The following is a 25,580-nucleotide window of genomic DNA, read 5'->3' as shown; positions in this document are numbered from 1 at the left end:
AGTTCTTTATATGTTCTCAATAGTAGTCCTTTGTCTGAGGAATAGCTGGCAAAAATTTTTTCCCACACTGTGGGTTGTCTCTTCACACCGGTGGTGATTTATTTTGCTGTCCAAAAGCTTTATAAGGAAATGAGATCCCAGTTGTTGATTTTTCCTAGTATTTCCTGTGAAATCATAGTTTTGTTCATAAAGACTTTGCCTACACCAATGTCTTCAAGAGTTCTATCCATTCTATCTTCCAGCAGATATAGTGTCTCCGTTTTAATATTTAGCTGTTTGACCCATTTCAATTTAAGTTTAGTACACTGTGAGAATATAGTTCTAGTTTTAATCTTCAGCTTATAGAAAGCCAGTTTCCCCAGCACCATTTACTAAAGACACTATCTTTCCTCCAGTGAAAGTAAATTTACCTTAATTTTTTTCTTTTTTGGTACCAGAGATCAAGCTCAGGACTTTGAGCTTGCAAGGCAGGCACACTGGCACTGAGCTAAATTCCCAGCCCTTACCTTAATCTTATAGTTTAGATAAAGTATACTTTTGCCCTTTCTTGTGTCAGTGGTTCTCACCTTGAAGAAATCCTGTCTTTCAGGGGACATCTGGCAATGTCTGGAGACATTTTCAGTTGTCCCAAGTGAGGGATGGGTGATGGTACCTCTAGGTTCTAATGAATAGAGGCCAAGAATGATGCTAGGCATCCTAGTTTATAGGACATGGCAGCACCTAATACAAAAAAATATCAGTAACAAATGTAAATAGCACATGCCTAAAAAGTTGGGGTGTATGTTAAGTCCTTGTCTTTGGCATGTTTTCAATATAACCTGCCTCAAAGGTAACTCTGCAGTTTACAGCAAGAGGACAAGGAAGTGGTTTTATGCAAAGATCTAATTACCATGGAGAAAAAAATCCATGGCTACATTTTAAAACCATGCCTTTTGGCTCTGTTACCTGAGAAATACTAAAATACCTTTATCCAATATTTCAAGTGATTAGAAATTAGTAAAGTAGTAGGATACAAAATTGACATATAGACTGCATCGGCTTTCACATACAATATAATACTTCAAAAGTAACTACTTAGGAGAAAACAATGGCACAGAAAAGCCTGGTTGGCATGAACAAAGAAAATACGTGGCAGTATAACCTGAAGAAACGCACAACTTTGTCAATACAGATACCAAAAACAAGAGCAATGATAACCCCACATTGGTCATCTTTGAAGGGGAAACCAAGTTGTTACTCTAAAGACCGCCTTTAAAAAACAAAGAAGAGGGCCAGGGACTAAACTCAGTGGTTCTGATGCCGGCCTCTCAAGCACAAGGTCCTGTGTTCCATCCCCGGGACTTAAAAAAAAAAAAAAAAAAAAAAAAAAAAAAACAAACAGTTGCCTTTCCTGTACAAGTTATACCTCAAGGTAAACAAATGAAGTACAATTTTCATAGAAACATTCCAGCTAAGTAAAGGAATGAAAGAAAGAGAATGTCACTATTTTGCATCACCTAATGAAATACTGGATCTATAGTACACTATGATCACCAAGGCAGCTGCTTAAACTACCAGCAAAGAGCTATGGGAAATGTTATCCTGGATAGACCAGGCAATGGAACATATTGGTCACTCCTATATTGCAAAAAAGACAAAGTACACCCACCTTTGATTTAAAAAATTCGGATCCAGTCTCAATAAACCTCCATTATATGATAACCTGCCTACAAGGATTATACGATACAGAAAATGACTTTAAATACTACATAGGGATGCAATCAGCACAACTTATATGGTAGGAAAGAGTAAAGGACAAAAGCAAGCCGGATTTACTAAAGGGAAAACGGTAATTAAAATGTGATTTATAGCTGGGCATGGTGGCGCATGCCTGTAACCCCAGCACTTGCGAGGATGAGGCAGGAGGATCACTGGGAGTTCGAGACCAGCGTGGGCTACATAGTGAGTTCCAGGTCAGTCTCAACTACATAGTGAGACCCTGTCTGAAAACAAACAAACAAACAAATAAGAAAATGTGATTTATGAAAAAGAGAATCAAATAACTCCTAAAGATATACACTAACAAACTGACAGAAAAATGATATGGTGTCCAAGATTTGCTTGGAGACAGGGCATAAGAAACAAAAGTATGAAGTATGACTGCCCACAAGTTGTTAATGTCTTTAAAAACTTCATAATGAGGGCTGGGAATTTAGCTCAGTGGTTCTGCTGCCTGCCTCCCAAGTGCAGGGTCCCAAGTTCGATCCCTGGTACCAAAAACAAAAAACAAAAAAAACCCCACAAAATCAAAAATAAAAAAACTTCACAATGTAAAGTCACTACACAACATGAAACTTTAAAAAAAAAAAAAAAGCACCAGGGATTTAGCTCAGTGGTTCCAATACCTGCCTCACAAGTGCGTGGACCTGAGTTCGATCCCAAGTACCCGCCCCCACAAAATTCAGTCATTTTTATATAGCTAATTGATCAAGCTGCTGCTGTCACCACATAGTGAGTTCAGAAGATAGTACTTTTGTACCTAGAGTACCAACTCTTCAGTCTAAAAATTGGTACTTAAGAGAATTTTTAAAAGTAAAACAGATACAAAGATAAAAAAAATTCCAGAAAAATTTTAGATTTTATTTAGTCTAATTATTAGACAATAAAAATTCTTAAAATATTTTATGCATGCTATAGGAAGATAAAAATAAGATGGCTGGTATAGAGCTTACACCCGCCTGGTAGTCGGCTTCTTCTACTCCCTAGACACTCTATCCAGGGATGTTCTGTGTGACCAACAGCACCCACAGAATCAACGTGTTACAGCTGAGATGAGTTGTAAAGGCATACTGCAGCTTCTAGCTAGACTGTTTTTCTACAGTTTCACTATTTTCTTTTTGGAACTCACTGTCTAGTCCAGGCTGGCTTCAAAACTAAAGTGATCCTCCTGCCTTAGCCTCCCAAGTACTGGGATCATAGGCATGCACCACTAAGCCTGGTTACATTTTTTTTTTTTGGTACCGCAGACTGAACTCGGGTCCTTGTGCTTTCAAGGCAGGCAGCAGCACCACTGAGTTAAATCCCCAGCCCTAACCTTTAGATTTATTTTTATTTTATTTTAGTTTTTTGTACCAGGGATCAAACTCGGGTCCTTGTACTTGCAAGATGAACGGTGGAACCATTGAGCTTAAATCCCCTGCCCACCTTTATATTTATTTTAATATGTGGTGAGATCTATGGGTCTAAGACTCAATCTTCTGCATATGGATATCCAATTTTCCCGGCTCTATTTATTAGAGAGGCTACCTTCCCTCCAGTGTATCCTTGTACCTTTTTATTCTTAATTTTTGAGAGCAATTCTCACTAGGTTAATAAACTTGAAAGCCACCTTCCTCAGCCTCCCAGATAGTGTGCTGGGATTACAGGTGTGCATGATCATGGCTGGTTTTGAGGTCTATTTTAAATCTTCAGCACAGAAAAAAGGACACATAAAGTAAACATGGCAAAATCTTATTAATCACAGAATCTGAATGATGAAACCAAGTATCTAACCACTTCCTACGTACTTAGCCCTGTTCATAGCAGGTATCACTGACCGTATTGCTGTTTTGTTTTAACAGAAACACTTCTGTAAGACAGGCTGAACTATCCTCAAGATACATAATTTCTATGAAAATGACAGAAACTCCTGAGGTCAGAATGCAGCTCTCACTTCAGAGAGCTATATATACTGGCACACCTGCTTTTATTGTAGGAATCTTTTCCATTTTATCACAAGTCACTTTTGTCACTGTATTAAGTAACCACAAAAACCAGCAACAAAGCTAGGCATGGGGGTGCACATCTGCAATTCCAGCAATCAGGAGGCTGAGGAAGGAGGATCACCTGGAGTTCAATGCCAGTCTGGGCTATAGCGAATAAAAGGCCAGCCTGAACTAGAAAAATGAAAACAAGGGCCGGGGATTTAGCTCAGCTGTTCAGTGGCCTGCCTTGCAAGCGCAAGGACCCGTTCAATCCCTGGTACCCCCCACCCCCCCCAAAACCCACACACTCCCAAACACCAGAAGTATTTTAATAATGACACACTGAAAAATCTTTTTCTTCCTGGAATCCCTTCAAGTCCTCATGATAAGATTAATTCCTATAACTAAGAATTATTTTAAATGACCTAAGGTAGAGTCTAAGGTTGGTCAATTTTATCTTTTTTTTGTTTGTTTTTTTGAGACAGTCTGGGATTATAGGTGTGCGCCACCACACCCGGCAATTTTATCTTTTTAATGACCCCGCTTTTTAAAATATTTCTCTATTGTTTTTAAATTTCTATTTCATTAATTTCCACTCTAATCTTTACTTTTCAACTTTTTTTTTTTTTTTGCATTACCCGGGATTGAACTAACGACCTTGTGCTCGTGAGGCAGGTGTGGTGCTAAATCCCCAGCCATTTCCTGAAACTTCTATAATTTTTATTGGTACAATTTAAATATACATAATGATCACATTCATCATAGGGAATTTGTACCTGTACAAGATGTATTTTGTTGTCCCCCTTTTTTCCCCATTGCCCTCCTCTCCCTTTAATCCATCTTCTCCTCCTTATTTATAAGTTTTGTTTCCGTGTTTTTCCCTTTTATTCCCTTTTATTCTCTTTTCTTCTTGTCCCTTCCTTGTTTGTTTGTTTTGTTTTGGGTTTTTTTTTTTTTTTTTTTTTTTTGGTACTAGGGATTGAACTCGGATGCTTATGCTTGAGAGTCAGGCGGTGGAACCACTGAGCTAAATCCCCAGCCCTTCCTTTCCTTCTTTTCCCCGTTCCTGTTCCTTTTTCCTCTTCCCATGTGAATATTTTCTCCCCACTTCTCAATATATCCACTACACATTTTGGTTAAGGTAGTTTTTTCAGTGAGTTTAAGTAATTATGAGTTTTAATTAATACCTACAAAACCACAATTATTTCAAACACTAAGAAATCTTAATGTGGCCAAGTATGGTGGAGCACACCTGTAATCCTAGCACTTGAGAGGCTGAGGCAGGAGAACTGCCATGAGATCAAGGACTTCACAGTGAATTCAAGGCTAACCTGAACTACATGATGAGAACCTGTCTCCAAAAAGAAAAGAGGGCCAGGGATTTAGCTCAGTGATTTGGTGGCCTGCCTTGCAAGTCCAAGGACCTGAGTTCAATCCCCAATACAAAAAAAAAAAAAAAAAAAAAAAAAAAAAAAAAAGAAAGCAAGGAAAAGAAAGAAATCTTAATTTAGTCAGAAAGATAATTATTGGGCACTGAGAAATGTTTTAGATATAAGTCCTACTTTGTTTCTCAAAAAAATAATGATTAACTGCTCTAAATCAACAACTGAATAGTAAAAAGGAATCCTTTAGCATTTCTCAACATGGTAAGATTTGTGTTTTTTTTCAAACACAAAAGTCCAGAAAACTAGTTTATACAATGAGAAAACATTCCTTTAGCAGGATTCTGACAATGCCTTTGCTTCAAAAGAAATTATGAATGTTGAAATAATTGTAGTCTAATGTAAAATAAGGTCAGCAGTCTGTCTAGTAAATTAATCTAGCAAACCTCATTTATCAAATTTAACTACAAATTTCAGACTTCAGACTCCAAAAGTTCAGAATGCAATAAGTATATTTAAATAAGATACTGAACAATCAATTAAGGCATTTCTCCTTTTGTTCATAAAAATTCATCTAAACATCTTAGTACTGGTCATCAAAATTCAACGTACAGCATAATCAAAAGTTGAAGCTGAGCCACGGATATACATTATAAATGAATTGTTTTAATTTATGCAGCATGCAGGCTACAAGCAAACACAGGCAGGATTATTCTCACCTTTACCTGCTCTATATGTCTTGGCTTGATTCACTGGCATGGGCGTCATGGGTATTGGGTATAAAGGCTTGAGGGAATTAAAAAACAAAAACAAAAACATTAGATTCTTATAACAAGAAGGTGGTCTACCACTGTCAGTTTTATCTTGCTAGCTCCTCTAGACCTGGGGTTTCCTCATCTTCTAGGAGTTAAAAAACAAAATTACACCCAAGTGCAAAGGATAAACTCCAACAAGTTACAGTAAATCTAACTCATCTTTCTCACCAGAAAACATTCTCAGATTCAGGTCCTTATTTTTAAAATTTATTTATTTTTTTATTGGTACTGGGGATTGAACTCAGGACCTTGCACTTGTAAGGCAAGCGGCAGAATCACTGAGCTAAATCCCTGTCACAGGTCCATATTCTAACAGACCAAACCACCGCATACCTCCCTTTTTCCAAGTATCTCTGTATGTGAACATGCCTCAAATCATTGCAATTCTAAAAAACGCTGGTGTCAAACAGGGAAGCTGCATGAACATCAAATTCCATGACTTACTTGGACGCCTGGACTCACTGGAACTGGATACATCATATTTGGTGCAAAACAAACAGGCTGAGTATAAACTGGAGTTGGCGGCTGATGACCCACCATAGATGGGCTAGGTTGTGCTTGAGGACGAGGTGAAGTTGGGGTGGTAGAAGGCTTTGGCTACAAGAAGAAAAATTAAATTCAACCATCTCGTGGTGAAAAGTTAACTATTATTGCAATTTTCAGGTTGATTTTGCTAATCTTTAAAATTTTTACTTACTTTTTTTGGTACAGTGGATCAAACTCAGGACCTTGTGCTACTCTTGCCAAGGCAGGCACAGCACCACTGAGCTAAGTACGTGGCCCATTTTTATTTACTTTAAAAATTAGAAAACACAAACCAACAACCACCAAAAAACACCACAGGAAATAAATGTTTAAACAAAAGAAAAAAATGTTTTGGTAGAGAGCTAAAGGAAATTCCTGCCAATGAAAAAAATCATTATAAATAGTGGCAGTTATTATTAAGCTTCAGAGAAAGTGTTTTTAAATTTAAAATAAAAATTTTATAAATTCAGTAGAAAAACACAACAGTGTAGCTATGAACTTGATAGCCACTTAGCTAATTTTCTTCAAATTCTGAGTCAAAAAGATTTAAAAATTTTCCCTCACACAACCTGACGGCCAATTTTTTTTGGCGGGGTACCTGGGATCAAATTCAGGACCTTATGCTTGTCAAGCAGGTACTATGCCGCTGAGCTAAATCCCCAGCCAAGAATGTAGTTTTTTTGGTTTTTTTTTTTTTAAACAGGGTTCTCACAGTGTAGTCCAGGCTGACTAATTCCCAGCAATGCTCCTGCCCCAACTTCCCAAGTGCTGGGACTATAGGAGTGGCCCACCACACCTAGCAAGAATCTTTTTTATGGCTAAAAAATATTCACCAGTGACCCATATGAGCAAAAGAAACACAACTGTTTTAGCACCATAAACTGAACTTAAAAGACAAGGTATGGGAGTGGGTAGACAATAACTAATTATAATTATTTAAAATACTTAGAAGAAAACAAAATTACCTGAGAAAAAGAACGAGGGTTGAACTCCTTTGCATTGGGATTCAATGTTGACTTTCTAACTTGCCTGAACCAGAAAAAAATACAAATGCCAGTGAAATCTTCATGGACTTTGTGTTTCCCTAAAATTTGCCATACCTAATCTGTTTTTTAAATTGGTAAACACACAAATATAAACAATTCTCACTAGACCATTAATCTATATAAAATATACACATGCATGCACACATTGCACACCACATTATCCATTCCTTTATTTGGATAAAGAAGCTGACCAAGCAACAACAAAATAAAAAACAAATTATTAGTATACAACTGCTTGTCTTATAGGCTATTAACAAATACGTGAGCTAAAAAGGTAGTAGCTCCTTATAAACATATCATTGTGTGAAAAGCAATGCTCACTGTATCCGTATTCTATAATCTGCAATCATTTTTAATGTGACAAGATACTTTTTACATAATATATCTTGAGAAAAGTTATAGCTGTAATAAAAATTTTGCCTCAAATCAAGAATAAGCAATTTCCCAACTTAAAAAGCTGTAATTTCAAAAATTCAGTGATAAGTGGGTTGACAGAACACATAAATCAATGGCGTTTAGGGTCTGAGGTATTTTTGCTTTGTTTTATAATTTTGTTTTATGAGACAGAGTCTATATAGCTCAGGCTGGCCTCAAACTTACAGTGATCCTCCTGTCTTAGCCTCCAGAATACTGAGATTACTCGTGTCACAACACCTGGCTTGTAAAGCCGTTTAACTCATGAAACAACAGGTATTTAGAATTTATGCCTAGTTCCCTCACCTGGTAATACCAAACTGGAGTAAACAGAAGAGTAGTGAAGGTGCAGTGATCTAATTTGCCTAAGACAACACTGGTTTAGTTCAGATGTTTAAAAATTAATAAATTTTATAAAACAGTCTAAAAGTCCAGAAAGACTGAAAGGATAAAATACACCAAACAAACAAACAAGTTATCTGAATAATAGGATTTGTTAAATTCCAGGTTTACTCACTCAGCTGCATCTTTCTTCTCCTCTTTATCATCCTTCTCCTGTTTACACGCAGGACCAGAAGTCTGCACCCCTTGGGATGTGACCTCAGGGCCCCTCTTGTGCTCTGTGTTACTAAGTATTGAAGGGGAGATGCTGGGGCTGCTTGGCTTGCTGCTGCCACTGGTGCAGTTGCTGCTGCTATTTTCAATGAAAGAATCTTTAGCACTTGATTCAATTTTCTCTTTGATCAAATCTCTTGATTTTTCTCCCTCTCTATTTTTGTTTAGTACTTGATCCATAGATTCAGAAGTGGAACTTGGCTGTAACTAAATAAAGGAAATAATCACACTTAAATATTTTAAATAACTCTAATCAATCTTTTCTATGAGTACAAACAAAGTAATATTATCTGTGAACATAAAGTATTTTGAGTAAGGCTATTTTCCATATTTTAAGAGTAATGCTTTTATTACAAGTCAACAATAATACAGCGTCTGTACAATACAGTTATATAAGACACAAATATCTTAAAGCTAAATACTTACTGCATGCCTATTACACAGGAGCAATTGTGTTTGCTGGCTATAGAGAATGTGAAGTAGTTTAATCTTCCTATACTTGCCACATGCCTAAGATCAGACACAGGAAAATGCTACGGGAGCCCATAGGAAGGGAAGGCTTCTCAATGGAATTGTCATCAAGTCTAAGGTGTGAACAATCTCTAGGAGATGAGTTTAGAAAAGGGAACAATGTAAACAAGAGAAGCTGCATGTTTAAAAATCCAAAGGAAAAGGGAAAGACAGCTCCATCACAAAAAAGGAATGCTCTAGTGGCTAAAGGGTGGTACTCACAGGCACCACAGATGCAGAAATGACAAACTGGCTCAGGATGTACCAGATGATAAAGGAGTTTCTAGGTCATGCTGAGGATTGAGTCAAATATTCAGGGTCATGGAAAGTCACTGAGGAATTTTAAGCAGGGAATAGTAATGAGCACTTTGCAGTTCAGGAAGAGGAACAGTGCAGCTCTGCAGAGATAACCTGGAGGGAGGCAAGTGGAGGTATGGACACCACTCAGAGGCTACAGCAGGAGCACAGCAGGCTTGGACAGGCCAGGAGATGGACACAGAGGGTAATGTGATAAGAGTGCTGGTCAGTGAGGTCTTCTAAACTCCAAAGTAAAGAAGGCTGGGACTGTCAAGAGCTTTTAGAAAGCACTCTTAAAATAATTAAGGGTTTTAAAGTTTACAAGCCAGAAGAAAATAAATGCTACCAATGACTGAAGATGATCTGAGATATCATCTTCCACAAAAGAGAGAAAACAGGGACAGGTTACAGAAATTGGGAAGAAAAAGATCAAGCCAGGCATAATGGTGCACACCTATGATCCCAGCACTTAGAAGACTGAAGCAAGAGGACTGCAAATTTGAGTACTGCCTGGGTAACTAACTTAGTGAGATCTCCTGTCTCAAAATTTGAAAATATATACTAAACGTGTTGGTGATGTGGCTCAGAGATAGGGTGCCCCTGCTTGAATACCACTGGCGCGCGCGCGCGCACACACACACACACACACACACACACACACACACACACAAAGAAAAGAAAAAGGAAGAAGGGGAAAGGGTAGGGAAGGCACCTTTTGACCAATCCTTTTGAAACCAACTGAATGTTGGTAGATTCCTTTCCACAGACAAATCTCAGGTTATACAGAACTAGTGAAAGCAGAGAGGACAACTGAGTGGTATGGCCAGCGTGACTCTCTGGTTCCAAAGGTTCCTCACTTGAAGCTGGGTCTCAATAGGCAGACTGGGTAACCAGTAGAGAAGTCTCCATTTATCTATCATCCCTACCTCAGTGAGGTGAGAGGTCATTCTCTCAATGATCTTCTGTTATCCTCTGTCCAAGAAAGACCAGAGACACTGTTAGAACACTCTCTTAAGCCTTTTAAGAGTTGAGCTACAGGTTTGGACTTTTCTCTCTGCTAGTAAGTTAGAAAACCCTCCTAAATTTTTCTCCTACTCATTGAGAATTAACTTTAGAACTCCTAGATTAGCTGAAACCACCTTGCAGCTAAATTGCCCCCTACCCCACAGCTCAGGCTGAGGCAGCTTGCCACAACTGTTAGGAGAAGGGCTATCAGATAACAATTTACACTTGTGGCTTGTATATGCTAACTGGGATTTTAAAAGGGAGTTTAGTCAGCCTTTTTCCTCTTTCATGTGCATGTAAGGAAACGGATGTGCTTTTACTAACATGTGAATTGTGGTTGCTAGGCAATGGGTGTACGTCTAACCTGTGAGCAGAGACAGAAATTTTAGAATGGATTTTGTGTAAAATTTAGCCTTGTTTTTGCTGCTAAGGAAGTTGGCCTAGGTGATTAGGTAGACAGCACAAATGTCTTAGAGGCTTCTCTGTCCTTGGGCCTTGGGTGGGATTTCTCCAAGCCATTTATTTGACTCTTATCTGTCTCTAGAGCTCATCTCTTTTGCAGGCTGAGAAGCTCTCCAATTTGCCCTGTGATCCATTTTCCTCACTCTTTTTCAAAGAATTAGAAAGCAGTGGTTTAGCTATCTTAATTGGTTTTGTTAGCAATGCTTCCTTGTCTAAACATGACTGCAAGAGGTGAAATCAACTGTAACTCATGCTTTTGGAAACACCTGCCACAGTTAAAAATATGAGTTCCTGGGGAAGTCATGGCAGAAAAACATATTACAATTGTGGTTGGAGATGCATTTGTCGAAGACCAGCCTCAATATAAAGATGGAATGACTACAACTACGTATCTCCACGAGGGATAAACAATAATGATCGATACTCTAAATAGGCATTAGCTACGATGGGTGGAGAATCACAACCTCCTGAACCATCTCCTCCAGGAAAGGTCTTTGTTCTTTCCGTACACGTGCTACATGACTTGCTTCCCCACTGGATCAGTATTAAGTGACTACACTTGTAATCTTATTAGTTGACCATAATTTTTATTTTTTGGTACTGGGATCAAACTCAGGTCCTTGCACTTGCAAGGTAGGCAGAAGAACCACTGAGCTAAATCCCTGGCCTGGCTGACCATAGGTTTTTCCCACCTTATGGGCAAAATCATCATGATTTTGTTCTATAAAACTTACTTGAGAAGCAGGCTCACGAGCAACCCACTTTCTGGGTCCCCTCCTGACTTTCTCAGGTAGGAGCTATCTTCTCTCTCCCTCAATAAATATTTCCTACTCTTAGGAAACTGTTGTTCCTAGAATTCATTCTTCAGTTTTAGAGAACATGAACTTGGCATATCAGATCATCTAGCAGGTTGGGAGTTATAATACTTCTCATATCATTTGGAGGTCCTGTATCATCCAATGTCATCAATGTTGGCCCAGAGGTAAGATACACAGATAAATGGAGAAACTCAAGAGACTAGTAATAAACTCCCACATTTGTAGTTAATTGACTTTCAACAAAGAACACAAAGATTGCTGGGCAGAGTCACATACCCCTGTAATTCCAGCACTTAGGAAGCTGAAGCAGGAAGATCACTGCAAGTTCCAGGCTAGTCTGGGGTACATTAATAAAGTTCAAGGCCAGTCTGTATTATAGGGTGAGGCCCTGCCTCAAAAAAACAAAAACCCCCAAAAGAATGTGAAGATAATTCAACAGGGGAAAAAAAGGGCTTTTTGTTTGTTTTGTGATAGGGTCTTGCTATGAATTTCAGGCTCACCTTAAACTTACTATTAGGCCAGCTTGGTCTGCCTCGAATTTGCAACAATTCTCCTGCCTCAGCCTCCAAGTGCTAGGATCACAGGGATGTGCCACCATGGCTAGCAAGAAGTCTTCTCTTTCTTTCTTTCTTTTTTTTGGTACTGGGGATCAAACTGGGGTCCTTGTGCTTGCAAGGCAGGCAGTGGAACCACTGAGCCAAATCTTTGGCCCTACAAAACGTATTTTCAATAAATGATGCTCAGAGCTGGTGATTTAGCTCAGTGGCACCACGCCTGCCTTGCAAGCGCAAAGTCCTGAGGTCAATCCCCCGTACCAAAAAAAAAAAAAAAAAAAAAAGATGCTCATCTAACTGCTATCTACATGCAAAAAGAATTTACACATCTTTCATAGGGTATGTGCATCATATTATAATATAATCACACATATACACAGTATACATATGACTCAAAATGGATCACAGCCTTGAAGGTAACTCTCAAAAGAAAAAGTGTAAGTCTTCATTACTATGAATCAGACAATGATTTCTTAGGTATGACACCAAAAACACAAGCAATAGCAAAAACAAAACAAAACAAAAAACCACATTGGACTTCAGAAAAAAAATTGCAAAATGTATGTATGTTTTCTTTCTTTCTTTCTTTCTTTCTTTTTTTTAAAAGTTTTTTGAGAAAGGGTCTCACTATGTAGTTGAGACTGACCTGGATCTCACTATGTAGCCCAGGCTGGTCTTGAACTCACAGTGATCCTCCTGCCTCTGCCTCCCGAATGCTGGGATTACAGGTGTGCGCCACCACGCCCAGCTCTGAAATGTATGTATGATAAGAGACTTGAACCCAGAATACACAAAGAACTATAACAACTCAATAAAAAGACAACCCAATTTTTAAAACATAACATGGACAGTAATCCAGACAAGATATAAATGGCCAATACTTTTTATGTTCAAAACCATTAGCCATGAAAGGGCTGCATATGTAAACTACAGTAAGCCAGACCTGGTGGCTTGTTCCTGTAATCCCAGCTAGTTCAAAGGTCAAAGGAGAAATATTACAAGTTTTCCATGTTGGCCTGGGCAACGTAGTAAGATCTTGACTCAAACTAAAAAATAAAAAATGTAGCTCAGTGGCAGAACACATAGCTTGCATGTGCAAGCTCCTGGATTCAATCTCCAGTCACACAGTTAAAAAAAAAGCAAAACCACAGTAAGACACTTCACATCCATAAGAATAACCGCAATAAATAAAAGACATATAATCACAAATGCCTGGCTGTTGTTGAGCGTGAGCATGAGAGCAATCAGACCTCGGAAGAGCTCAGTTGTGAGTCTCCCATACACACTACTCTCGAGCACCAACCAGCCTAGTCCCACACGCTCCTTCGCAGTGCCCTTCCCACCCCTCAAGCCCCGAGGAGGAGTTACTGAGACTGTGGTCACCCTGAAAGAAGAGAAGCCATGTGGCTGCCATAAGCACCACGCCCAAGAAAAAGCAAAGGAGGTAACAACAGACTCAGAGCTAAGAATGAGAATAAATCTGAAAAAAAGAGAATTGGTGCTCAAAGAGGATGGGCAAGAATATACTCAGGTAATCAAGATGTTTGGAAATGAAGAATTAGAAGTGATGTTCTTTGATGGTATAAAGAGGCAGTATGTCACGTCAGAGGGAAGTTGAGAAAAAAGGTTTGGATAAATACCTTAGATACCTTACTGGTTGCTCTCCAAGACTATCAGGTAACAAAGCTGATGTGACTCTACAATACAGTGTGGATGAAGCAATAAGTCTGAGCGTGTGGTGAGCTTCTTGAGTATTGTAAGATCAGTGAAACTGATGTATTTGGTCCTGGAAATGATGATGAAATTGTTTGATGACAATGAAGATGATGATGAAGACACTGATATCTTTTTTTTTTTTGTTACCAGGGATCGAACTCGGATCCCTGCACTTGCAAAGTAGGCGGCAGCACCACTGAGCTAAATCCCTGGCTTGACACTGATGATATCTTAATTGAACCCAACATTTTAACATTCCAATTTTTCCAAAGACTATCCTACAGTTTGGATTTTGGCCACAGAAGAACTTCCTCCAAGAAGAAGTTTTCATTAACATGACTGTAACTTATTAAGACAGTTTGATTTGGTTCTAAGGTATTTGTTTCTCTAAAAATTTAATGCTGAATTATTTTATGTGAAATGTTAAGCCCACTTCATTCTTTTGATGTGCTGGAGCTAAGGGGTAGAAGACCATGTGTATTTCAAAATGCATTACTGCTCTTCTTACTCTGATCACTCCCCATAGTTAAATGGGTATTTTTTATTTTGTGAATTAACTGAATTTTTATTTTAAAAATATTTTTCATTGGTACATTTTTGGTATACAATACAGTTACATTCATCATTGAGAGATCTTGTACCTTTACATGACATGTCTTAGTTCTTATTTTAAATGGGTGTTTTGAATAAGCCATTTGCCTGGTATTTGTTACAGATTGTGATTAACACCTAACTTCTGACTAGCATACTGACTGAGCAGAATCTCTCTGTATTTTCTATATTCAGTCACATCAGTTATCTAGATATTCCCCAGATATTGACACAATTTAAAGGAGGCTTAAATCTGCATTTGAATTCAAAAACAGGGTGCCCCCCCACATTTAGGAGCAGGTGGCTATTTTATATTAATTTTGTTATCATTACTTTGTTTTTATAATTTTACTTTGCCATCAGAAATATCATAAACATATGGGCTGGGGAAGCATTTGTTGAGGTTTTTTAATTACTGTCCATAGAAAACTTTCCAAACAAGAAAAGACTGTTTCAACTATATGTACGTAGGCTACTTTTATGAAGCAAAAAGATTATGTTTAAAAATGTTATTTTCAGAAGTCAGCATATAGCTGCAGAAGTGAATGCTTTATAAACATTTAACTGGGGCCAGGGATTTGGCTCAGTGGTTCCACCCTGCCTCGCAAGCACAAGGACTTGAGTTTGATCCCCAGTACCCAAAACAAAAACCAAAACCACACACTTAAGGGCTGGGGGTAAAGCTCAGTGCAAAGTCAGTGGGTTCAATTCTCAGTGTAGTACTGGGAGAAAAAAAAAAAAGATGGTCTCTACTTTCTGCATGGAAGAGAGCAACCATGAGAAATATAATAATTCCATGCAGCAGGAGTGTTATATCCTCACTTTGTATTAAGGTTGTATCGTGTGGGCAGTTTTGGTTGGTGGTTATTTTTGTTTTCACTTATAATTGGGAATTTAGGTTTAACCTTCCTTAGTTTATCAGCTTTTCTAATAAAACTGGGTTAGTGAAACCCCACTAGCTATATTGAAATCATATGCCATTTTAAAGAAGATCCATCATGTAGCTTGTAGAACTTTTTACTATGTTGGTCTCCAGAGACCTTTTCAGTATTGGAAAACAGTGCACAAGATCTTTTAAAATTTCACTTTTAACTAATTTTCTTTTCGAAGTATGCAAACCTTTGAATTCAAAATATGAGATACTATAAACATTATTATAGTGCACTGAGGTGGTTCCTGTTTCTTATACTATGGGATTTCTATGCACTTACCTAAGTGGAATGCATCTAAGACCAAGGGCTGGTTTGTTTATTTATTTATTCATTTATTTATTTTTGGTTTTTTGAGACAGGGTCTTACTATGTAGTTGAGACTGACCTGGAACTCACTATGTAGCCCAGGCTGGTCTTGAACTCACAGCGATCCTCCTGCCTCAGCCTCCCGAGTGCTGGGATTACAGGCATGTGCCACTACACCCAATTTAAGGGCTGGTTTTTAATAACTCAGAAGAAAACATCCATCTTGAAGAATTTATTTGGTATTTGTTTTTCTCAGTAACCTAAACCTAGAGTATTTATGCTGTACACCTAAAAGAATTTTGCTAAATTTACAATGCATACTACCGCCTGCCTCCCAAGTGCAAGGTCCTGAGTTTGATCCCGGGTACCTAAATAATTTTTAAAAATATAAATCAATCAATCAATCAATTAATCCATCCATCCATTCCTGTGTGTGATTTTACAAAGAATTTCTGAACTTTTCACATGATACAGGTTTTGAAAGGGATGTGCAACTCAAAAATAATCTCCTCTATCAAATATGGATTAAGAGTTGTTTTTGGTTTTTGTTTGTTTGTTTTTTGAGACAAGGTTTCACTATGTAGTTGAGACTGACCTGGAACTCACTTTGTATGTAGCCCAGGTTGGTCTCAAACTCACACCAATCTTCCTGTCTCAGCCTCCCGAGTGCTGGGATTACAGGCCTGCTCCACCACGCCCAGCCATGAGTTTTTTGTTTTGTTTTGTTTTTAAATTACCGACTACAATTCATGTACCTGCTGATGGTACACTGTTTTCATGTGTTGGTAAAAGACCAATCTAGTGCTGTTTACATCCTGGAAAATCTAGACTCATAATATTAAAATAGTTAAGGTACTATTGTAGCTCATACACAGTGCTACTTTGAGGACTTCTTTCACTAACTTGTATTTGATGTGGAAATGAAATAGTTTTATTGATTTGATTATATTTCAAGTAAAGAATGGAAGTGGTCCATAACAAACCGGGTTCTTGGGCTGGAGATTTAGCTCAGCAGTGCCTCTGCCTGCCTTGCAAGTGCAAGGTCCCAAGTCCAATCCCCAGTACCAAAAGAAAAGAAAAGAAAAAATTTGAAATAAAAAAAAAAAAAAAAAGCCGGCCAGGAAGTAAAGAAATAAAAATCCTCATAAACTGCTGGGAAGGAATGTAAAACAGTTTCCCTAGCAAAACACTTTGCTGTTCCTCAAAAGGTTTAACACAAGAATTACCACATGACCTAAAAATTCCACTGGAAGGTACATATACAAGAGAAATTAAAACATTATGCCCAGGCCGGGGATTTAGCTCAGTGGTACCGCTGCCTACCTTGTAAGCACGAGGACTCAAGTTTGATACCTGATACAAAAAAAAAACCCAACAACAACAACAACAAAAAAAACCTATGTCCACACATAAAAACTGGACACTAATGTTTGGACAAACTTTACAATTCTAAAATATTATGAGAATAACTCAGGGACCAACTGATGAATAGACAAAATGTGGCATTACTCAGAAGTAGGAAAGTATTCAGCCAAAAACTGGAATGAAATAGCATAAACCAGTACAGACAAACCTTGGAAAAACATTGCTATGTGAAAGAGGCAGACATAAAAGGCCACATGTTGCATGATTCCATTTACATGTAATGACTGGAATACACAAATCAATAGAGACAGAAATCAGATTGTGGTTGCAGGCAGGGGAAGTAGAAAGGGGCAAAGGCAGGGCTGGGGATTTAGCTCAGTGGTTCTGCTGCCCAGAAGGACCTGAGTTTGATCCCTGGTACCAAATGTGGGGGGGCACAAAGACAAATAGTAACTATTAAGGGTGTATTGGGTTTCTTTTAGAACATGATGAATATATCCTGAAATCAGCTATGGTGATAGCTGTACACAACACTGCAAATACACTAAAAATCACTTAATTGCCTACTTTAAAGGGTTGAATTATATGATACCTACGTTATATCTTAATAAAGCTGGTACAAAAATACTCAATGCTACAATGTAAAAATCTTTCTTAACATTTAATGCCAGGGCCAGGGATTTAGCTCAGTGGTTCTGCCACCTGCCTCGCAAGTGCAAGGTTCTGAGTTCAAGCCCTGGTACTCCCTCAAAAAAATTGATGCCAGTGTACTATAAACAGGCACTAAACGGTTACAAAACAAATAATGCTGAAGAAAAAAATTAAAATGGGCAAGAGTATCTATAGCATAACATCATTTATAACAAGTATAAAATTATGCACAACAGTATGATCTATTAGGGAGCTTTTAATATGCAGTTGAGTAGAAAGAACTGCACAGAAAAGAAAGCTTCCCCAAGGAAGGGAGAAGAAGGAAGCAGATGAGCAGGGCAAGTACACAAATCTTATGCTGAAAGGCTCGACTTACTAAGCTGAGTAGTGGGCATATGGCCACTTACTTATTATTCTTTGCATTGTCTGTATTAATCACTGCTTACCAAATTAAGATTTAAATTAACAACTACTAACAACACTGAAGCTGAATAGATATGATAAAGTATGAAATAATGTTGTTATACATTACTGGATTTTGTCAGTAAGAATGAAATGATTAGAAAAAAGAATTAACAAATGCTAGAAAAAAATGTAGAGACCTAGAACATAGGCTGAGAAAATACTGTTTCATGCCTCTGATTCATTCATCTTTTAATCCATTCATTTATTTTTAAGGCTGATAATCGTATCTGTCTCCCTCCTCTAATGAGGTAAGTTTCAAGATTTTTTTTTTTTTTTTTTTTTTGCTGGGAATCAAAACCAGGCCCTTCACATTGCTAGGTAAGTACTCTACCACTGAGAGATAAATCCCTATCCCAAAAGATTTCTTGAATTAGTCTCACAATCGACCTTGATATCTATAGTATAATACATTTCATGAAAAAGAATGAAATAGTGAACAAGCAGAGTTCAAGGTATGTTCAGAAAAGCCTGTGGTAAAATAGAGAAATATTATACCAAGATTTTTGCCAGAGGGGCTACAGACATAGTTCAATGTACGGCACTTGCCTAGAATGCTTGGTTTGATCTCCAGCACTGCAAAAGATAAATACATGAAAGATTTCTACCACAATTAATACATTTATTCACAAAGTGGAAATTTCCTCAGAACACCAAGCTCTAGTATAGCCCACACCAGACAATTAACAACTTGGCCTTACTTTACCAAATTTTGGCCAGACTAATCAAGGTAATCAAATGAGCACCAAAGCATAAGTTATGTTTTATCATGGCTTCAAATGTCAAGATTATACCTTCTTTTTTTCTGAGACAGGTCTCCCTTTGTAGTGTAATCTGGTCTTGAACTTGCAGGATCCACCTTCCTCAGCCTCTCAGAGTGCTGGGACTATAGGCGTATGCTACCATGCCCAGCTATATGATACCTGTATAGTTCTTACCAAATCTCACAATCTTTGTCTTTTTTTTTGTTTGTTTGTTTTTGTTTTTGGTTTGTTGAGACAGGGTCTCACTATGTAGTTGAGACTCACCTGGAACTCACTATGTAGCCCAGGCTGATCTTGAACTCACAGCGATCTTCCTGGCTCAGCCTCCCGAGTGCTGGAATTACAGGCATGTGCCACCACACCCAGCCAATCTTTGATATTTTTGAGTATTTGCATAATGCACCGTTATAAACTGATGATCTAAAAATGGTTAATGATTTATTACTTTTTGGGGGGGGGGGTACCAGGGATGGAACTCTGGACCTTGCACTTGTAAGGCAGGTGGTGGTACCAATGAGCTAAATCTCAGCCATGTTACATTTATTTTTTTGTTTTTCATTATTCTTTTGTTGTACTGGAGATTGAACACAGGGGCCCTTGGACACTGAGCTACATTTCCTGATCCTGTATATTTAAATTCCAACACAGAGTCTTAATAAGTCACCCAGGCTGGCCTTTAACTCATGATTCTCCTGCTTCAGCCTCCTGAATAGCTAGCTGTACTCAGCTTGTCACTTATTTTTAAAAATTCTAATTCATTCATTAGTCAATATAACACTTACCCTAAAATCATTCTTAAATTTCTTTAAATCATCAATCTGTTTTCTATGTTCAGAAACAACTGGTGATATACCTGTAAAACCAAGAATCATTAGATATAAAACTTAAAAATTCTTTTAGTATAAGATGTTAGAAATGACAATAAGCGCTACCATCAAAAGTATAACAATGTCAAGTATTAATTTTGCATAGTAGGGTTTATCAAACTATATGTTTACATACACAAAACACCAGGAAAAACTGAACAAAAATATTCTGTGTAGAGCACAAAATTAGACATATTCCTTCCCATTTCTACAGTTATGTCTGAATTTTTAAAATTCTAACCTTTATTTTCAGCTTTTGAGAAGGGAGGTGATGTCTCACTGGGTTTAATATTTTCTTTATTCCCTGCAGGAGAATTCTGCCTCTGATCCTGAAGTCTGGACTCTTTAGCTAGAAAAGAAAAAAAATCATAATGAGATTGTTAGAAAGTAAAGTGAAGAGAAAAAAAGCCAGCAATTTTTATTTCCTATCTTTTTAGAAAAACTTAATAGGCTTTTCTCCTTTGCAGGCAACCTATGAAATACTACTAATTATATTATTATAGGTATTTAGTGGCCAGGGAAATTTAACTTTCATAATACCAGATATTAAAGAATAATATAGGAGCTGGGCATGGTGGCACACGCCTGTAATCCCAGCACTCGGGAGGCTGAGGAAGGAGGATCGCTGTGAGTTCGAGACCAGCCTGGACTACACAGTGAGTTCCAGGTCAGTTTCAACTACATAGCAAGACCCTGTCTTAACAAACAAACAAACAAAGAATAATATATAAGAAATCAATGATATTGTGTAAGCAACTAACTTAATTTACACAAAAATGTATCTATGCATTCAAAATACATATCTAAGAATAAAAGAAATTTTTGTTATCACGTAAACCTCTAGAATCCTTCTCTCACGTACCCTCAATAGACGGGGTCACAGCTCTGTTGGATGCAGGACTTGCAGGTGTAGGAGATGCAGCTGGAATAGGCATGGCAACAGCTTCAGCCGGAATAATACCAGCTTGGGGAGAAGCAAGAACTGACCCACTGGCAGTACTTCCAATACTGTTCTGTCTGGGAGACCGAGGTCTATGAGTTTTGGGAGATAATCTTGGAACTAGAAGTAAGAGAAACATTACTGATTACATTCTTGGCTCAAATGTCACTTCCTCAAAGAGGCTTCTCTAAAGACCTAGGTAAACTTTTATCCCATGACCCTGTTTTCTTTTTCAAATCTTATGAACAGTGGTAGTAATTGAGAACATAAGTATCTGAAAAAGACATCAATTACTAAACACCTCCAGACAATTTTAATTTTCCCTCCTAAGTAATCGTATTAACTTTATTTATTTATTGGGTGAGGGCATTTTGAGACAAGGAGGGTCTCACCTAGGTAGTAATTCAGGCTGGCCTTGAACTCAATCGTTCTGCCTCAGCTTCTTGAGTGCTGAGATCATAGGTATGCACCACCACACTTGGCTTCACATTGTATAGAGTATTTTAAGTGATGTTGAATATTAGATCTCTGTGACAAATTAAATGCCATTTAAAAAAAAAAGATAAAGACACGGCCAGGGATTTAGCTCAGTGGTTCTACTGCCTGCCTCGCATGTGCAAGGTCCTGAGTTCGATCCCCAGTACAAAAGCAAAACAAAACAAAACAAAACAAAGAATACAAGGTGATCATTTTGGGCTGGGGATTTAGCTCAGTGGTTCCGCTGCCTGCCTTGCAAACCTAAGGGCCTGAGTTTGATCCCTGGTACCAAAAGAAAAAGGAAAAGACAAAGACATTTTGTACTAAAAAGTTAATTATTTCTTTTAAAAAGCTAGAAGAGGTCTGGAGATTTGGCTCAGTGGTTCCACCACCTGCCTCGCAAACACAAGGGCCTGAATTCGATCACCAGAACCCCCTCCACCAAAGGTAGAAGAGATCCCTAAAATGTTAAGATTACTCCTTTCTTTTTCTATTAATACACTAACAGACTGCAGTTTATAGACCATCCTATGTGCTCTTTCTTTTTAATTTTTAAAAGACAAGGTCTGGCTATCTAGTTTAGGCTGGTCCTAAACTCACTATGTAGCCCAGGCTAGCCTTGAAGTCACAGCGATCCTCCTGCTTCACTTTTTGACTGTTCGGATTATAGGCATGTGCCTCCACACCTGGTTTGTGCTCCTTCTTTCAACATCAAGATTCACTGCACAGTAAACTAAGGAAATCAGGACCCAATTTAGCAAAAAGTTCTTGATAATGCAGGAAAATAGTACAAAATGGTTGCTATTACATGTGATTTCAAAATAAGTATCTAACAGAATTCATATTCCATTGTAAGCTAATTTGTAGAGCTCAGATTCAAGGTTTATCGAAAATGGTTCAACTTATTTCAGTCTATTTCGTAGTTATTTTAAGATACAAGAACAATGGAAGGAAATTATTATTCATCTGTCATTTCTCCCTAGTCAGTATAAAGAACAAACTTGTAATGCTATTCTTTTTTTTTATAGGAGGGGATTTGAGGCAGGGTCTCACTAAATAGTCTAAACTGACTTCAAACCTACAGCAATCTTCCTGCCGCAGCCTCCCGAGTGCTGGAATTACAGCACCCCAGACAGAATATCCTTGGTGGATCTCTAGCAATGTATTTGTTTTTTATAACCATTATGTTTTTATTCTCTTGCTTGTAATGATACTGTTCTCAAAGTTCATTTCCAGACCATCTGAGTAATGTCAAAGGATTACTTTTGTTTTTTTTGGTACTGGGCATTGAATTCAGGACCTTGCGCTTGTGAGGCAGGCAGCAGAACCACTGAGCCAAATCCCTGGCACAAAGGATTACTACTGCAGCAAAACATTTTTAAAATTTCTACTTTCTTGTTAATCTTCATTGAAGACCAACAAAGGAATTTACAGTACAATTATGTGAGTGTTTTACCTCACAAAGCTCAGCAAATTACTTTCCTTTTTTGAGATAGACTCTTGTTATGTAGTTCAGGCTGACTGTGAACTCAGGTTGTGTGCCTCCATACCTGGTAATGGATGCGAAATAAAAACAGACACTAACAGGTGCCAGGGATGTGGCTCAGCTGCATAGCGCCTGCCTGGCAAGTGCAACGCCCTCTGTTTGATTCCCAGTAACAAAACCAGACATTAACAGCACTGGGTGTTATGTTTAAGATTTGAAGACCTTTTTCTGTTAAAGTTTCTATGACAGAGTAAGATAGATTAACACTAAAAAAGAAAAGCAATCATTGCATATTCTAGCTCTCCAGTTACCACAGGAACCAAGCATTAAAGATTGACTGACAAAGTAGCCAAAGCAATCTCAGCTGAACTGTAAAAAATCTTGTCAAAATGTAATTTTTAAATTTTTTTGTAACTGCTGACTATCAGCACATTTCCCAGGCTAATCACAGATTAAAGTTGGGCCTCTCACTTGTGTTTGACATTTCTTATAAGGGAAATAAATAGCTGGGTGGGTGTTAGTGCCTTATACAGACACCATGAAAACATACCACACTACAGCCCAAAATAAATGTTTGTGGATGAATCAATGAGCAAAGTTGCTAAAAAGATGAGAGATATAAGAAACTGTATTTGCCTTGTGTTATATTATTTCTTATAACTACCAACTAAATTATAGACCTCACACTTATGGGATCACAAGCCCATGAAGTATACTAAGTTAGAATGACTTTACTCACTGAGAAACCCGAAATTCAGATGCTTGCATGACTTCTCCTAACATATGATAAATAAGTGGAGTAGCCCAGAATAAAAAATGTAACCTCCCCAATTCCTGGCTAATCCACTACTTTTAAAATATACACTTATAATTCCTCAAACAGAGCAATAGCTCAGCCCACTTTATATTAGAGGAAATTAAAAAATGAACTCTGCTCCTATGCCGAAAGCCAAATGATACCTACCCCCACTGACCACTGATGACCATGTTCCCCCTGCGGGACTGGTCCTTGCCACTGGAGGAGTAGTTGCTTCACTTGGTGGGTTGGGGGATACAAACTCTAGACCACTGGATATGGAACCCCTCCCAGCAGAGACTCTGTGATTTCGAGGGTGCCGCTGGGCTTTTGGGGACATCCTTGGAGGCCCTAAGAAAGGAACAGTAAACATCACATAAATGCTACAATGACCATCACTACTACTTTTTTGCCAAATACGCACATTCTCTTTCTCACTCACTCAACAGTTTCTCCTTGGTTAAAATAATGAAAGAAAAGGGGGGAAAAATTCCAGAACATACATATATTCAGCCATATGTAACTCAGAATCATTTTGTGGAGTTCTACAAGTTAATAAATTTTACATCCCTTTATTTTTAAGAAAGGGAGGGATGAAGCTGGTGGTAAGAAATCAAACAGCAAGATATAACTTTAAAAGAATTTAGACCAGGATTTAGCCAGAGTTCAATCCCCGGTACCAAAAAAATAAAATAAAATAAAAGAATTTAGCAGTCTGTGTAGTCTGTATCCATTATTTGCAGGCATATAAAAATAAATATAATAAAATATTAATGGATGTTATAGCTACTTAATGGAATAATTTTTACTTTACCAAGTACTTTTACCTTTGCCTCAAATTTTCTAAAATATATTACTTCATATTTCTCATATATACATGTACCTATATAGCTAATAGATATATATTCCCCCCTTTTATCTTTTGTGGTAGTGGGTGTAGAACTCAGGGCCCTGCATATGCTAAGCAAGTAATCTACCACTGAGCTACATCCCTAGCCCTTTTTATTTTGAGACAGGGTTTTGCTAAGTTACCAGGCTGGCCTCCAACTTACAATTTTTCCTACCTTCAGCATTCTGAGTAAGAAAAAAATGTATTTTTTATTTCTTTGTTTTTTTACAGGCCCAGGTATCAAACACAAGGCCTTACTTTGGCAAGTGCTCTACCACTGAACTATATTCCCAAGAACAAAATATTTTCAAACAAAAGACTACTGATCCCTAAACTAATGAAATAGATCCATATACCTTCTTAAAATTTTCTAAATGTTAAGTTTATCTAACTGCCATGATCATCAACTTTACAACTCATGGCTTAAAAGTGTCCTCAACTATAAGCAGTTTTCTACTATGCCATAAGCTGACAATTCTGTTAAAGCATGGCTTTTAAGACCAGATCAGCTGACACTCAGGGAGGAAACGTGAACTATATGATTGCCAAAATTTCAACATCAGATTCTGTCACCCCATTAGTGATTTCTTTCTCTTTCACGCTATCTAATGTGCATTAGACCCAATGTCAAGAGAAAACACTACTCAGACTGCTCTCACCACAGACAGGGCTAAATACACAGAAAACATCCTTAGTGTCATAGGCAAGGCTCTTTACCCATATTGTAAGATCAGATTCTTCAAGAACACTAAATTAATGTATGTTCCCACTATGAATTTAATCCCAGACATAATCTTGAAAAAAAATGCTAAGGGCACAATCTGTCAAGTGGAACTATCCAGAATCCAAGAATTATGCAGAACTGTATTTCTGTAAGATCTGCCAGTCCACGAGCACACCTTACACCTTTAGTGTCATAGGATGCTCTCAACTCATGAATGAATGCACTTCATCTAACACATTCTCATAATACACAACATCATGTAGTACAATAGACTATAATTAAATACTTCAACAGAACTTTGCTTTTAGTGGGCAATATTAGGAGAAATTTTTGAGGAAAGAAGTCACCTTGAAAATCTGTGAAAGATGCTTTTCAATGTTAAACACTTTAGCCAGGGTCATATGACCTCCCTGCTTGGATGGCAACAATTTATTTAACAGCAGCCAAAGA

General features: G+C 37.8%; 1 protein-coding gene and 1 pseudogene across 9 annotated transcripts in view; one reads left to right on the top strand and one right to left on the bottom strand.

Moving 5' to 3' along the window:
• Window positions 1-25,580, bottom strand: part of Atxn2 (ataxin 2) — an 84,162-nt gene that overhangs the window by 17,996 nt on the left and 40,586 nt on the right. For 6 of the 9 annotated variants that reach the window (XM_033762436.1, XM_033762433.1, XM_033762435.1 and 3 more), the window contains 8 exons: window positions 23,686-23,868; window positions 20,681-20,878; window positions 20,060-20,167; window positions 19,735-19,805; window positions 8,422-8,726; window positions 7,410-7,473; window positions 6,364-6,516; window positions 5,824-5,890 (listed from right to left, as the gene is read on the bottom strand). In XM_033762436.1, coding sequence (XP_033618327.1) covers window positions 5,824-5,890; window positions 6,364-6,516; window positions 7,410-7,473; window positions 8,422-8,726; window positions 19,735-19,805; window positions 20,060-20,167; window positions 20,681-20,878; window positions 23,686-23,868 — 1,149 coding nt within the window. The remainder of the gene's footprint in view (window positions 1-5,823; window positions 5,891-6,363; window positions 6,517-7,409; window positions 7,474-8,421; window positions 8,727-19,734; window positions 19,806-20,059; window positions 20,168-20,680; window positions 20,879-23,685; window positions 23,869-25,580) is intronic. The other 3 variants (XM_033762434.1, XM_019204551.2, XM_019204553.2) reach the window with 1 other exon arrangement.
• Window positions 12,563-14,002, top strand: LOC109117414 (annotated as a pseudogene).

Source organism: Fukomys damarensis, unplaced genomic scaffold (genome assembly GCF_012274545.1).
Source record: "Fukomys damarensis isolate Sample0158 unplaced genomic scaffold, DMR_v1.0_HiC HiC_scaffold_12, whole genome shotgun sequence".
Lineage (NCBI taxonomy): Eukaryota > Metazoa > Chordata > Mammalia > Rodentia > Bathyergidae > Fukomys > Fukomys damarensis.
The sequence above is the reverse complement of the archived record's forward strand: the minus strand, read 5'-3'. Positions and strand labels throughout refer to the sequence as shown.